Genomic DNA, 12,290 nt, shown 5'->3' with positions numbered 1-12,290 from the left:
AACAAGGGGCATTTCATATTAAAAAAAAAAAGGGGGGGGGGTCAATTTCACTAGGAATTTAAAGCTAAGCTAACAGGACATATACCCAAGATTGTAACATCAAAATATAAACCTTACTAGATTGAAGCTAACATACTTCTATTAATAGTTGATTAAAAAAAAAAAAGTAACAACAACAAAAATCAGAATACAACTATTTGGAAATTAAGAATATATATTCCTTAACACTTAAATCACAATCAAAATGATAAAAGATTTGACATATAAAATGTTGTGACATACAACTAAAGCTATAGGGTACTTAGAATGAAACCTGCAATCTTAAATACTTTTATTTAAAAAAGGAGAATGACAAAATTAAGTATCTATCTCAGGAAAAGAGAAAGAAAAAGTTAATCCTGGAAAAGGCAAAAAAGAAAGTAGGAAAAAAGAAAATTAATGAAATCGAAAGCAAACTTCAGAAAAAAACTTAAAAGTTGGCTTTTGGAAAGATTATAAAATTGATATTTCACCGAAGCCAGTTTGGCTCAGTGGATAAAGCATTGGCCTGCATACTGAAGGGTCCCGGGTTCGATTCCGGTCAAGGGCATGTACCTTGGTTGCGGGCACATCCCCAGTGGGGAATGTGCAGAAGGCGGCTGATCGATGTTTCTCTCTCATGGATGTTTCTAATTCTCTATCCCTCTCCCTTCCTCTCTCTGAAAAGTCAATAAAATATTTTAAAAAAATAAAATTGATATTTCTAGCAAGACTAATCAAAAGAATAAAAAGTCATAAATTATCAATTTCAGTGCTAAAAAAAGAATACTACAGGTCCTACAGAAAAACAATTAGCTATGCTATCATTTATTAAGGCTTATTGCAAAAATAGAGAAATAAACCAAAGAAATATAATTGACAACAGAGTCACACAGAGACTGACACCAATTTATGACAATGATGACCCTGAAAAAGTGAGGCCTTTTAATTATTGGGTCAACTAGATAGCCATATTAAAAATAAAATAATATTGACTCCTTTCCATGCTCCATGAACAAAAATTAATTCCATATGCATGTTATATCTAAAAGTATAAAATAATACAATAAAGCTTCTAGAAAAAGCATAAGCAGATATATTCATGCCCTTAGGTCAGGCAAGATTTCTTAAACATGACCAAAATAAAAGGTGCACTCATAAAGAGAAAAACTGTCATAGTAAAATGAAGAACTTCTATTCATTAAAGATAGCATTAAGCAAGTAAAAAGGCAAGATACAAAATTGGTATCTGTAACATATATGTCCAAAAAAGAACCCACAGCCAGGAGAAATCAGTAAGATAAAAGGAAGACCAATAGAAAAAACAGCAATTTATGGAAGAGGTTGTCCAAATAAATCAATAAATATAAAAACATGCACACCATCATTATCCATCATATCAGGAAAAGCCAAATTAAAACTACAAGGGCTATCTCGTCACCCACCACCAAACTAGCTACAATCAAAAGAATAAGCAATACCAAATGTTGTAAAATGTGGAGTAACTGCAAATTTCAAACAATATTACTGAGAACGTAATTTGGTACAAGTACTTCTCAAAACTACTTAATAGTATCTACAAAGCATATATGAACATCTATCTTATGACCCAGAAATTCTAATCTTAAGTTACAACATAACTATCCTATATAATAAACGCCTAATATGCAAACTGATTGAACAGCAAAATGATCAGTGGAACGACCGGTTACTATGACGCACACTGACCACCAGGGGGAAGACGCTCAATGCAGGAGCTGCCTCCAGCCTGCAGGCCCCAGGCCAGCCAACGCAGGTGCCAGCCAGGGGTCCCTTAATTGCCCCAACAGTTGCCCCACAGATTGGCCTAAGGACCCTACCCATGCAGAAATTTTGTGCACTGGGCCTTAGTATATACATATTGACAAAAAATCACAAGAAAATTTGTAGTAATATTATTTGTATGAGGCAAAATAGGAAACAACCTAAATGTCATATCCTATATAACAGGGGTCTTCAAACTACGGCCCGCGGGCCACATGCGGCCCGCAGAGGAGTCTGATCCGGCCCGCCAGGTTTTTTGGGCAGTGAGCGCAGCCGAGGTGTTACAGTAGGAATTAGTAGTTCATATAGTCCGGCCCTCCAGCTCTCTGAGGGACCGTGATCTGGTCCCCACTTTAAAAAGTTTGAGGACCCCTGCTATATAATAAAGAGGTAATATGCAAATTAGCCCTCTGCCTATGACCAGGCCAGCAGAGGGGTTAGTGAGAGATGACCAAATGACTGAACAGCAGGTTGTGTGGGGCAACCAGGCCAGTGAGGGGGTGGGGGGTGGGGGGCATGAGGGGCAACAAGGCCGGCGGGGGAGGGGGGCAGTTGGGGGCGACCAGGCGGAGGGGGCGGGGGGCAGTTCAGGGCAACCAGGCAGGCAGGCAGGTGAGCGATTAGGAGCCAGTGGTCCAGGATTGTGAGAGGGATGCCTGACTGTCTGATTAGGCCCAATACCTGGGATCAGGACTAAACCAGCAGTCAGACATCCCCCAAGGGGTCCCAGATTGGAGAGGGTGCAGGCTGGGCTGAGGGGACACAGTCCCCCACCTCCTGCATGATTTTCGTGCACCAGGCCTCTAGTCTATCAATAATGGGATAATAAACTGTGGCATAGTCACAATGTAATGCAATGACTGAAATAGTGTTACATGAAACATGAATAAATCTCATATGTTGTAAAGTAACATAAAGGAATGCATATGATTCAATTTGTATAGAATTCAATTTATATAAAATTCAAAAACAATGTATAATGTAAAAAACCAGGATTGTGTTTACCTTTGGGAGAGGGCATATGGGTATTAGACTGAGAGCAAGCAAAAAAGGGATGACTTCTAAAATATTAATAATATGTTCCTTGATTTAAATATGGATTGCATAGGTATTATTTGTATTATGGGTTGCATAGTATTAATAATGTGTAGTATGTATTAATACATATACAATACCTATGCACTAATACATAGATACTATAATTTGTTGAGATAAAAAGTTATGATGCACCCAGCCAGTGTGTCTCAGTGGTTAAGCATTGTTGACCCAGAAACCAGAATGTCATGGTTCAATTCCTGGTGAGGGATTCGACTTGACCCCCAGTAGGAGCAGTGCAGGAGGCAGCAATCAATTCTTATCATTGATGTTTCTATCCCTCTCTCCCCTTCTCTTCCTCTCTCTGAAATCAATAAAAACATGTTTTTTTTTTAATTTAATGCTACACTTTATGTTCTTCTAACCTTCATTAAAAAAGCATACTTTAAGAAAAAAAAAAGTAACTCAAAATAAAGACTCTGTGGTCAGTACTAGCAGTTGAGTCAATGGGTGACACAGAGACAGGCCCTAGCCCTCTGTCATCTGTTCTGTCTTCCTACTGTATATGACTAACTACTCATGATCACTGAGGTCATGATGGGAATATATGTTCCTGCCTCTTTGGCATGTGTATTTTTATATCTCTCAGGATTTTTTCATTATTAATTAATTATGTATACTTTTTAAAAATACTTTTTTTTTTATTAATTTCAGAGAGGAAGGGAAAGGTAAAGAGAGATAGAAACATTAATGATGAGAATCATTGATTGGCACCTCCCTACGGGGTGGGGATTGAGCCTGCAACCAGGGCATGTGCCCTGATAGGAATTGAACTGTGAGACCTGGAGTCATAGGAGAGTTCAACCAGGGGGCAGGGTCAGTTGGGAGAAGGGAGGGAGGCCCTGGCAGGCACAAAGCAGCCATCAGGGACCCTACCAGTGCACGAAGTTCTAGTGCTGCAATAACCAGACTTCCATATGCAAAGAAACAAATCTAGACAAAAACCTTACATCTTTCACAAAAATTAATTCAAAAAGGAGCACAAACCTAAATGTAAAATGTAAAACTTTAAAAGTCCTAAAAAACAACAAAAGAAAAACCTAGATCAGTGATTCCCAATGTGGGAGCAATTTCATTTTTTAAGGGAGGCAATTCAAAAATGAGTTAACAGGGAATTTTTTGCATTTCTAATGGTTCTGGGGGCCTAGTATAAATATAAATATACTAGAAGCCCAGTGTACAAAATTCGTGCACTGGGGGGCGGGCCCTCAGCCCATTCTGCCCTCTCTCACAGTCTGGGAGACCTCAGGGGATGTCCAACTGACGGCTTAGGCCCACTACCCACGGGCCCAAGCCACAGTCTGGCCTCCCTCTGTGGGAGGTGACCGGCTGATCAGAGGAAGGCGGCAGCCCCATCACCCCGCTGTTGCTGCTGCTGCTGGCTGATGCAGTACTAAGGTGTTTTCATCAAACAGACTCCAGTCCCTTCACCATGAAAAAGACAACTTACTTTAGGCATTTTCAAGATGTCTCGTTCATAGGATAGGACATTTCTTTTTTATCTTCACCTGAGAATATTTTCCCATTGATTTTTAGAGAGCGTGGAAGAGAGAAGGAAAGACAGAAACATCAATGAGCCCTGACCTGGGCCCTGGCCAGGAAGGAGCCTGCAACCTAGGTACATGCCCTTGATCAGAATCAAACCCGGACCCTGCGATCCGCAGGCTGAGGCTCCATCCACTGAGCCAAACCGGCTAGGGCAGGATATGACATTTCTTAGCCCCTCGAGCAGTGGACCTTCATTTTTGCCTCTAGGAGTGTGGTGGGAAAACCCTAGATCACCTTCTTGGATTTTTATTACCCAAGTTACCTAGAACACTGAGTGGCAGCGTACAGGGAGCTTAGCCAATGAACGGTTAGAGGCGGGACTACTGGCGTGCAAGGTGTGTCCTCTCCAGGCCTGTTCCAGACACGCTGTGGCGGCTTGGGCAGGCCTTCCTGTGTGTGTGTCCACTCCGGGCCTGCGCCATCCATGGCTTGTCTCACAGCACACACAGTCCCCTCCCACCCATCTGCACAGGCAGCCTCCTACTCAGCCCTGACTATTACAGCATCCTGGCTAATTTGCATATTATCTTTATATATATTTATACACACATACACACATATATTTATACGTAGATATTGTGACATATTTATGCATTTCAGTTCTCTTATGTTTTGAAACTTTATTTGCTATTTTTTGTATCAATTCAGATCATTATTTTTTTGAGGTACATGCGGGTGGGCGGGACTTGACTCTGGGACCCACAACATGCCTCAGACTCTGACAGGAGGAAGGTGTTTTTTTATACATTTTACTAATTTTCTTTCATCTCTGACACTTATTATAGAGAAAGGGCAAATAGCAATATTTATTTTCTCTAATTAATCCCCCTTTTAATGTGCATGAATTTCGTGCACCAAGTCACTAGTTCATAATAAAAACTCTGAGTAAATTAAGAAAAAAGGTGATCTGCCGAAACTGGTTTGGCTCAGTGGTAGAACGTTGGTCTGCAGACTGAAGGGTCCCGGGTTCAATTCCGGTCAGGGGCATGTGCCTTGGTTGCGGGCACATCCCCGGTGGGGGGTGTGCAGGAAGCAGCTGGTCGATGTTTCTCTCTCATCGACGTTTCTAGCTATCTCTCTCCCTTCCTCTCTGTAAAAAAAAAAAAAAAAAAAATCAATAAAATATATATTTTTTTAAATCAATAAAATAAAAATTAAAAAAAAAATGCAGAGACTTGGGAAGTGATGACACAGAAAGTCCTGTCCTCTTGAAATGCTCTGTTGTGGAACCCAGCTGCCATGCGGTGAAGAAGCTCAAGCTAATGAAGTAGAAAAACTACAGGGATTGAGAGAGGAGAGGGAAAGAGGAGGAGAGGGGTCATTCTAGCCAAAATAAGACACATGAACATCCAAGGTATCTTAATGCCTAAGTCTGGTGTCTCAGCTGGGACAGCTGGTGGATAGCATGGCATATCATACACTCTCCCTCTTCCTACTCCATTCCCTACTCTCTCTCCCTCACCTCCCCTCCTCTCTGTTCCACCCCCTTATGCTCCTTTCTAAGTTTTCTCTTTCTTCTTCCTAATTTATAGCTGCCCTTTTTATTTTTTGTCAGTCAGCCTTTGTCTGGTTTTCAATGACCCAGACCAATTCTAGCCTTTGGCTGTTCTCTGTATTCTTAGTAACTACAGGCACCTCCTTCAACCTCCCTCCAGACCACAGGTAAATAAGAGTTCAGAGCAGACTCTTCACTAAGGTCAAAAGTTTATACTCATTTAACTCATAATTCTTTTTTTTTAACCTGATAAAATCATTAGGCAATAGGAACCAATAACTTCATATATTCAGATAATAAATTATGCAGCAAGGAAAACATACCTCCTACTTTTCCTCAGACTTCACTGATCCTCTTTATATCATGTCTTATACTTTTAACCCCCATGACCCATTCCTCATACTTCACTCATTATATTTATCTTAATCTATCCTGAATCATAATAATAGGTTTATTTAACTTCCTACTAGATTCAAAACTCTTAAGAAGAGCGGCTCACTGAGAAACGGAGCATCTTACTCATTGTTGTAATCCCTTAAATTAAGGATCTACTAAAAGTATGGTACAAAATCTGGGTCCACTCTATTCACAACTAATCTTTGCAATTCTCATCTCCATTTTTATTAGGAAATAATGACTCACCCATAGTTATAATGCTATCAGAGACAGAGTTAATGAACACTACATGTACTAAAATTAACTTTAACAATTATTTGACTTAAGAATTATTTTACTTTTGTAGACAGTAAGTTCATTTTTTAAGGGGAGAAAAGGTATTATTTAAATTCATTATTTCTTTTTCCTTTGTTTCAGGCCTCAGAAGCCTTCTTATTAGGTCCAGGGTAAGATCTTGGCCAGATGCCAGGCAAATAATATCAATGGCAAAGCAGGCCTGGTGGAGACTACAGCAAAATGGAAAACTCAGACCCCACCTCAAAGAGACAACCTCCACTGGGCTCTAGCAATCTACTCTCAAACAGAAACAGCAACCTCTGATTTCTTAAGAGATGCTAGAAATTGAGGCTTCTTAAATGTGAAGTCTTCCAATTTTTTTTTTTTAATAGATTGTTATTGATTTAGGAGGGAGAGAGAGATAGAAACATCAGTACACCCCACACTGGGGATTGAGCCTGCAACCTGGACATGTGTGCTGATTGGGAACTGAACTGTGACCTCCTGGTTCATAGGTCAATGCTCAACCACTGAACTAACTATGCTAAAGTCTTCCAATGTTTAAATGGTAACAACTAATTACAACAAGTCCCAAATACACTAAAAGCAAACCATATACTAGTATACCTGTGGACTGGATTCAGATCAAGGATGTTCTGCTGCAGACTCATAATTCACACGCGCGCACGCATACATACACACACACACACACACACACACACACTAGTAACTATCTCTCTCTCTCTCTCTCTCTCTCTATATATATATATATATATATATACACACACACATACACACACACACACACACACACACACACATATATATATATATATATATATATATATATATATATATTTTTTTTTTTTTTTTTTTTTTTAAGGTATACTAAGGCACCAACATTCCTTTACTTTCTCTCCCTCACCTTTAGGTGGAAATAGAAAAAAATAAGAACAATGAGAAGCAGCTCCATAAAATTATCGGGAGTACCAGTGACAAACTCCTTTAATTTAATCTTTTTCTCTCTTGAAAAAGAAATTTGTTAGCAGTTTTGAATATTGAAACTTCTTAGCATAAAAATATATGGAAATAAGTTTTTAATTTTTAAAATTTTTTCCTCAGAACTTGCAGAAAGAAAAATATTCGAACTTTTCTGGCCTTAACAAAACTAATAAACATAAGACTAATGATTCACCATGCACACAGAAAAAACAGATACAAAATACTAATGTCATTACTATATTTACACTGGTCAATCTACATACATACAGTCACTTGACTCTCTTAAGACCAACAGAACCAAACTAGCCGGATACAAAGCTGAACTCTATGACCAGGGAACCTCAGCCTAGCAAACCACTGTGGACTCAATCCAGTACCTGAACCTCCTACCATATGAGCGGAATCATGGTATCAACAAGTAAGTCAAATTATTAGTAATCAAATATTGGTAATTATTAGTAATCAAATATTAGCCCTTTGCACTCCGCTGTCCCCTCTCAGGGGACATCGGAATTCTAGCATATCACTCGGATGTCCCCGCTCAGGGGACATTGCAGTTTATTAGTGATTACGGGGAATTGAGTTAATTCAACGCATGTTTCCGCCGTTAGCGTCGAGTAGCTGGTAGCCAATGTCCAGAATGGTTCGGAGTGCAAAGGGTTAATTTAGTCCAAAACATTTAATACTTTTATGAAAGATTTGTCATTATTTAACCAAGGGAGTAAGGCATTGTTCTTTCATTTAAAACTAAGAATAGAAAACATGAACTTCATCTCTAAACCTGCTTAACTTTATGAAGTTAAAATAAAATTTTTAATATAATTATTGTAGACAGGCCTTTGGAGTTCAAAACATTCTCTAAGATAGCTATTAGTAAGGGATTCCCTATAACAACAGAATTAATAGGCAATTTAATGATAATAAAATTATGTTATTGTTACTTTGGGAGACCATTTATTTGTTGAACACTTAACTTTACGTCAGGTACTGTTACTGAATATGTTCAGGGTTCCCATTAAACCTTGAAAACAACCACATGAGGAGGGTACCATTATTATCCCCATTTTACAGATGGGGAAACTGACCTTTCCAAGATCACACAGCTAGTAAGTGGTAGTGTCAGGATTCCAACCCAAATCTTGTCTAACTTCAGAATTTTCACGCTTAACCACTACACTGTATTGCCTCCAGTGACTCTGGGTTGATATCTAAGATAAAGAAAAAAGGGAAGTTTGTACTTCTCAGTGGAAAATTTAAAAACATACTAGAAATGGAGGATACTTTTTAAAATAAAACAAATCTCATAGTCACAAATATTTGTGTCTCAAATACATATAATAATGAAAATCTCACACAATGCACTCCTCACAAAAACAATTTTTCCTATGTAATCATTCATGTTTATTATTAAAAATTTAATGGGAAGGCTCTGTATTCTCTGCTCAATTTTGCTATCAACCTAAAACTGCTCTATTAAATAAATTGTACTTTTTAAAAATTTAAAGCTACAATATACTAAATATACCTAATTTAATTCAGTTATGAACTGGCATAAGACTATATTCTTTTCAGTATAAAAAGTTGTATTTTGTTTATTATAACCACAGTGCTGAGCATATAGTGGGCACTTTATACTTAACTGATTTTTTTTTTTTTTTTTTTTGCCAAAAGGCTTGAAGATGTGTAACAGTGTGTAAAATTAGAACTGTACCACTCTCTGAACACCTTCAGAAAAAGTCTGCAATACTAGACATGACCTAAGATAAAATTAGACCAAAAAAGGAACTCTATTGAACAATATAAAAGGAATACTATACCCATGGCTGACATAAGATTAACTTCATTTTTCCACTAAGTATCAAAAGATATAGTCATCAGTCAAAATGGATTAGTATTACAAAATCATTTCCTAATTTGTTTAATTGCTTCTAAATCCTCTAAAGAAATATACCACCCCACCCCCCAAAATAATACTTCATGTGTCAACATATGAACCAAATCTTTTTTCCTCTGATACTTACCAAGGTTGTCAAATTCTAAAAAAGTCAATTAGGACAGATGTGAGAGATTTATAAAACAAGTTTTGCCTACGGTACTATACCACTTCCCATCAACATTTCCTCTCTATATAAGTTCATACCTAAATTCACTTATGAAGGGAACAAGAGGGAGTTACACTATACAGAAAAGTCGTGGTTCTATATATTCTGCAGTTCTGTCAAAATTAATTTAGAAATATAATACTGTATTGGTCACCAACAAAAAGTGTTGAAGGGAAGCACGCTCTTAATTTTATTTCAACGCTGTACTTACAAAGTCTCAACTAGAAAAAAAAATCGCACTAATATTAACAAATGAGAACTCTAAGGCACAAGTTACATATACTGCTGGAGTATGGGCCCTTAAGCACACCTGTAATTCATCAATCTCCTTTCCTTTCTCGCTGACCCACGTTTTCCTAAGGGATCCAGACTTTTTTTTTTTTTTTTTTTTTTGCATCGCTATGCTTTCAGCGGACTCAAGTTTGGATTTGCAGTTGCAACAAAAACAACGCATTCCGACCAAGACATGTTTCAAACGATATTAGCGCAATACCCACTCAAACACACTCCTCTTCCAAGCTTCTCGCTGATCAATCACCTAGCTTCCACAAGGAACACACAACTATATGTCAGCGATACTAACAGAACAAACCACAGCTGCCTCGGTAGCTGCAAGCTCAGCGGAACCCCCGAGCGCCGCTCACTCTGGAAGGGGTAGAACCATATCCGGTTCTCACCTGACACACATTTCCCCAAGCTTCCCATCTTTAAAACAACTTTGCATCTTCCCAGAGAGGAGCAATACACACACATACATACACACACACACACACACACACACACACACACAAAGACGCCAGGGAGGTTAGAGTAAGCCTGTAGGGAGGGGAAGACAAGCGATCCAATCAAACCCCTCTACGCATGGAACCTGAAGCTTCAAAACTTTTCCCAACAAATCAATCACAGCTGACAGAGCACGAGCATGCTTTCCCCAACTTCTCCCCGGGAGCCGGCCCCCCGTTATCCCCAGCCCCCCATCCCCGGGCAGCGGGCTTCACTCACTGGTTGGTCGGAGGAGCGGTCAGCGGGATGGCCACCTCTTCTTCCTCGTATTCCGGTCCATCCAGAGAGTCCCCTTCGTCCACGGTGCCCAGGCCCGCGCCCAGGGCGGGCAGGTGGGGAGGCGGCGGCAGAGGAGGGAAGCCGCCGCCGCCGCCGCCGGCCCCGAAGGTCTCGCCGGGCCACGACACGGTGGTCCCCTTGGGCAGAGCCATCTCCCCGCCGGGTCCCGCGGCGGCGGCAGCACCGGCCACGCCGGCGGCGGCGGCGCCTCCCCCTGACAGTCCGGCTCCCGCCAGCGCCCCTGCCCCGGACCCGGCGCCCAGGAGTCCCGGTCCCAGAGCCGCTCCGCCATCCAGCGTCCCGGCGGCCGCTCTGCCCTCCGCCGACAGCCCGGCATAGGGGGCGGCGGCCGCCACCGGCAGGGCCGCGGGGATCTTCACCCGACACGCCGCCGCCGCCGCCGCCGCCGCGGGGTAGGAACCGGCGCCCGCGGCCGCGCCGCCGCCGCCCGCCGCCCCGGCGGCCACCGGGCCGCCCTCCTCACCGCCGGCCTCGGCCGCCATCATGTTGAAGCCCGGCCCGCCCGGGAGCCCCGCGGGCCACCAGGCCCGGGCTCCGAGCCGCCCCGCCCGGGCGCGTCCCCCCACCCCCAGCCAGTCAGTACTCCGGGCGGAGGAAACAACAACAAAAGGAGGGACCCCGCCGCCCGCCGCGCCCCCTCCCCGGGCCGCAGCCCCGGCTCCCGGGTTACGGGAAGCCAAGTGGGCAAAAAAGCCCCGGCGCCGGCCCCAGCGCCGCCCGAGCCTTCCCCGCGGACACCCACACTCACGCGCGCACACATGCACGGGAGCGAGAAACTTCCTGGCTGTGCCCTCAGGAGGAAGGGAAGCGCCGGGAGAGCGGCGGGGCCGCGGCCGCCCCTCCGGCCGCCGCCGCCACCGCCGCTACCGCCGCCGCCTCACCACCCGAGTTCCGGCCACCCCCACCGCAGCCACCGCCGGGGCCGCTGCCGGGGCTGCGGCCGCTGCCGCCGCCGCATCGCCCACCGCCGGGCAGGAGACGGGCGGGAGGGGTGGGCAGAGGAGAGGAGAGGAAGGGGGGCGGGGTAGCGGGGAAAGGGACTGAGCGGCTCCCGGCCCGGAGCTCCCAGTGAAACCGACGCCGAGAGAGAAAGGAGGGCGGGGCGCCGGGGAGGGGGCGGGGCGAAGGAAGGGCGGGGACGGCGGGAGCGCGCCTCTGCGCAGGCGCGGGCGGGGGCGGGGGCGGGGCCCGAGGGAGGGGCGGGAAGCGTCGGGAGCGGAGGAAGCGCGGGGACGCGCTCCCGGTCCCGCTCCGGGGAGAGCGCGTGGCGGCGAGGCCGCTTTCCCTGGGTCCGTGCGGCGTCCCGCGGCGCGCGCTGGCGGTCCGTCTCCCCGGGCTTTGTCTGAGGGGGGCCGGTGGGAAGAAGGACGGGAGAAGCCTGGGTGCCTACGCCGCAGCCGCCCGGCGTCGTGAGCGCCGGGGAGACCGGTGGGCGCAGTGGCGGCGGGAGGAAGAGCGGGGGGGAAAGGGAA

The 12,290-nt window shown here is 43.9% G+C and overlaps 1 protein-coding gene across 1 annotated transcript in view; it reads right to left on the bottom strand.

Moving 5' to 3' along the window:
- Positions 1-11,904, bottom strand: part of RASA1 (RAS p21 protein activator 1) — an 82,027-nt gene extending 70,123 nt beyond the window's left edge. The window contains exon 1 of the mRNA XM_084882021.1: positions 10,738-11,904. Within this exon, the coding sequence (XP_084738147.1) occupies positions 10,738-11,303 (566 nt within the window). The 5' untranslated portion in view covers positions 11,304-11,904. The remainder of the gene's footprint in view (positions 1-10,737) is intronic.
- Positions 11,905-12,290: the final 386 nt, after the last annotated feature.

This window comes from Pipistrellus hanaki (genome assembly GCF_964339955.1).
Source record: "Pipistrellus hanaki genome assembly, chromosome: 4".
In the NCBI taxonomy this organism is placed as follows: domain Eukaryota; kingdom Metazoa; phylum Chordata; class Mammalia; order Chiroptera; family Vespertilionidae; genus Pipistrellus; species Pipistrellus hanaki.
Note: the sequence above shows the minus strand (reverse complement) of the source record. Positions and strands in the feature narration are given on the sequence as shown.